This window comes from Priapulus caudatus, unplaced genomic scaffold, assembly GCF_000485595.1.
Source record: "Priapulus caudatus unplaced genomic scaffold, Priapulus_caudatus-5.0.1 Scaffold289, whole genome shotgun sequence".
NCBI lineage: Eukaryota > Metazoa > Priapulida > Priapulimorpha > Priapulimorphida > Priapulidae > Priapulus > Priapulus caudatus.
The window spans coordinates 141,223-145,536 of NW_014577350.1; the positions used below are offsets into that span (position 1 = coordinate 141,223).

Genomic DNA, 4,314 nt, shown 5'->3' on the forward strand with positions numbered 1-4,314 from the left:
TTCACAGCGTTTTGGCCAACCAAATTTCTTCGGTCCACTTTGCCCCGGGTTCCCCTATATATGGGTATTTAGGATATCTATTGAGTAGACGGGCATAGATCCCTTCTCTCCATCGAGTTTTCCATCTTCGAGTGCAATATTTAGATGATTTGTGTCGAATGGCTGTAGCACGAATACAGCTATTAGCCTCATATAGTCACGTTACTTACATGCAAACACCGCATGTGTCCGAAGCGAAATACGATCGAAATATTTTTCCGTGGCTGCCTTGCTTGTTTCCTATACATCGCAGCCTCTTTTTTGTATCTAGCTGTACCTACTGCATTAAAACGTGTTACATTTGATGCTTTATAGTATCGTCGATTGCAACATATACGATTTGCAAGAATCCTTCTCACGCGCCATATTTTCGATGCCCCAATTTCCCAACGCTGAACTTTGAGATGGGGGGAATAGCTATTAATTTCCGGATTTTGCTATCTTTCAAAATCCGAGACAGTCTTACTAAGCAGGAGTTACATCGAATTTGATAATATAGTAACTTGTGCACAGAACCCAACGACGCTTAGACTAGTGACAAGGTAGTCACCGGTGTTATAAAAATGGCGACTATATTTACCGCGTACGCTGCTGTTGCAATCATTGGCCTCTTTGCTAATAACGCTATTATGCTGATGCTGCTGGCTATAATGTAAATAATATACTATCAGGGATTAATAATGACAAATTTGTCATTATTTACCCCTGATACTATGCTATAATGTACTATGCTGATAATATAAATGGTCACAATCAGCTCCGCCAGGAATATACTCAACAGACCGGATCTTGCGCCCAGTGGGCGTGCGCGGTCCATTGAAGCCAACGAACAGGACACCGTATTGCGTATACGCTTATAGCAGGCAGATCTACTGCGGTTATTTACTAAGCCGTAGAACATAATATACGTTATAACCAGGATGTAGGGAACATTTGTTCCCTTGCTGCCCACGGTTGTTTACACACACACACACACACACACACACACACACACACACACACACACACACACAACACACACACACACACACACACACACACACACACACACACACACACATACACACACAGGTGGGCTTTTACCACTGTTATGGCCTATAGTGCATCGTGGCTCCTCAGAATTACGCCACGGATTTACATCCTGTTGTGGCATCATCACGCTATAATCGCGTTTAGCCCCCGGATTCTTGCGTATTCTCATGCATGCTTGACAATTCGAAACAAGAAAAAATCCACAGACGCTGCGGCTTAAATGATCAAGTTAATGCGGATTATGGTGATTTAACATCAACTATTGTTGTTTTCAGTTAACGTGCGCATTACGCACACTAATTAATCCGTAGCGTACCTACAAGTAATTAGTAATCAGAGGAAATCATATAATATCACGGTCGCCGATTATATCGTAAAACGAAAACAACTTTGCGAAAAGGGCATCAGGACTACGTCATCACTGCAATCACAGGTGATCAAAGCATCGGGATGACAAGCAATGGCCGCTGAAAGTGAATGCCGACAAAGAAACGCACGTCGAAAATTGCGATCACATATTAAAGAAATTACGCTTATCGTTCTGTTAATATTAATATCAAACAGTAAAAAAATGGATCGTATAGCATAAAAAAACCATAATTCGACGAAATGCTAACACTAGAAGCGGCGGCATGCGTACTATAGCGCTACCCTAAATAATCATCGGTCACGCTGAACTGTCATCGAAACAAGCCGTGTGCTGTGTGGAAAGCTAATATCGTTTGTGTGAATTAGGGGAAATGCTCGCGCAGCCTCGCATGATGGCCGAGCGCCACGGATGAGAGATTATCATCACCGCGACCCTAATAGATTTGCAGTGCAATTTCGTTATAGCGCAAACACGCCGCCTGACAAGTGCTGACGCAAAACTCGTGCCGCGTGCATGCGACCGCGTATTCTGCACTGTAAACTCCGCTGTTGTCATAGTAACGTCGCTCGCTGATGAGCACTGTGTCAATGCGCGCTGCGTAATTGTTTCTTGAAATTTAGTTTCGAAATGCATTTCACTCTCCATTGCACCTCGTTGCTGTTTTTGGAGTTATGGCATTTACCCATACGTGTATCGGCCACCATGTGACTAAAATTCCGAACGAATTCTCACTTTATTATATTTTAACAGATGCATCGGCTATCGCAGGCGAGGTGGGCCACAAATGGTATTTAGTGACTATCATTTATTCCATTTAGTAACAGTCATTAAATTAACCAATCAGATACAACTTATTTTTTCTCAGCCAATCATAGGCATGGAATTACTGACAAACACTAAATGATTTAATGATAGACAGTAAATGATTTAGTGTAAGACACTAAATGATTTAGTGACAGTCACTAAATACTATTTGTGTCCCAACTCGCCTGCTATAATCGGTCACCATGTAACTAACAATCCAGAATTCTCACTTTATTATATTTTAACAGATGCGCACGCGTACTGATATTGCACGCCTGTGTATAAAGTCACCGTAAATTATCCCTCCGACGTTTTTAGTAAATTCACGCATTAAATGATTGAATTACTGCATGAAAACAACAGATGTTGCTGTTGTTGCGGATATGAAACTTGCAGGAGATATATAGCTGCGTTATAGCTGCTTGCTTATACGAGAGCGGTGTGCGTGCGTGCGTGTGCGCGCGCGCGCGCGCGTGTGTGTGTGTGTGTGTGCGTGTGTGTGTATGTGCGTACGTGCGTGTGTGCGTGTGTGTGTGTGTGTGTGCGTGTGTGTGTGTGTGCGCGTGCGTGCGTGCGTGTGTGTGTGTGTACGTGCGTAGTTAATCGCCGTCATTGTTTTAAATCTGCTTCAGGTTTATGATGGTTATCACCTGTCTCATATTCAGCGTTCTCTCAACCATTGAACAGTACCGCAGCTTTGCCAATGAAACTCTCTTCTGGATGGTACGTAACCGCGTTGGTAGAATTACATTTGCAATGTATACCTTGCGTATTCATATCACCAGAGTGTATAGTATAGATCTATTGAGATAATCTATAGTATACACTCCTGATATCACCATGTATCTGTCTGGATTTTTTTACTGAAATTTAAAACTGAATTTCTGAAATTCCCTGAGCCAGACAAATGACGGATACAGTAAGTATGGCAAGCCCCGTGATTCTATACTCTGGCTCTCCGGGGTCATTTGAGCGCGGTTTCGCCTAGCAATGCCATACAGTGTCGAGCTCGTACCTTCTTCGATGTGTTGTTAGTCACAGGCACTTGAAGCGTTTCAATAAAATATATACGCAGGGGTCGTGTGCTGTGCACGGCAACAGTTAAATATATAGTTAAATATATAGTTAAATATATAGTTAAATATATAGTTAAATATATAGTTAAATATATAGTTAAATATACAGTTAAATATATATGATATATACAGTTAAATATATATGATATATATATATAACTGTCGCCGTGCACAGCACACGACCCCTGCGTATATATTTTATTAAAACGCTTCAAGTGCCTGTGTTGTTAGTAGCTATAGTTACAAATACATCCTCCCACTAAGGTGTGGGCAGTCATTCTTAGGGAAGTGCCAATTAAGTGCACGGTTTTTTGTTTATTAAACCACACAACGTGTACGAATGTGACTAGCTTCTCCTCTACGCGAATTACTTTCATTTCTATATCCTACAAACCGTATATTCCTAGCAAACCTTTGCCATAGAACTAGAGCACTCAAAGGCTCGAAACACCTGCTATATATAGTAGCAGGAGTAAGATAATATAGGATCTTACTATATTATCTATACTCCTATATTATCTATACTCCTATATTATCTATACTCCTATATTATCTTACTCCTGATAGTAGCACTAAACAAGAATCAACACCGTATGGTCGATCATTCAGCTCCCTGCTTAGATGCAGCGATGCTAGTCATTTCGTACGAGTGTAGAGTCATGGACGTTTGTTTTTATCGATAGGAGATTGTGCTGGTGTCCTTCTTCGGTGCGGAATACGTGACAAGGTTATGGGCTGCTGGCTGCCGCAGCAAGTACATGCATCTAAGAGGCAGGCTGAAATTCGCATGGCGTCCGATATGTATTATAGGTGAGCATGCAGCGAAAGCTTTGTAGAATTCAGCCTGAGTGTGTGTGTGTGTGTGTAAGTGTGTGTGTTCGTGCGCGTGTGCGTGTTGTGTGCGTGCGTGTGTGCGTGCGTGCGTACGCGCGTGTATGTGTGTGTGTGTGTGTGTGTGTGTGTGTGTGTGTGTGTGTGTGTGTGTGTGTGTGT

General features: G+C 42.1%; 1 protein-coding gene across 1 annotated transcript in view; it reads left to right on the forward strand.

The window, feature by feature from the left end:
* The window catches only part of LOC106808595 (potassium voltage-gated channel subfamily KQT member 1-like), a 48,369-nt gene that overhangs the window by 33,102 nt on the left and 10,953 nt on the right, over positions 1-4,314 (forward strand). The window contains exons 3-4 of the mRNA XM_014811370.1: positions 2,878-2,968; positions 4,005-4,139. Of these exons, the coding sequence (XP_014666856.1) occupies positions 2,878-2,968; positions 4,005-4,139 (226 nt within the window). The remainder of the gene's footprint in view (positions 1-2,877; positions 2,969-4,004; positions 4,140-4,314) is intronic.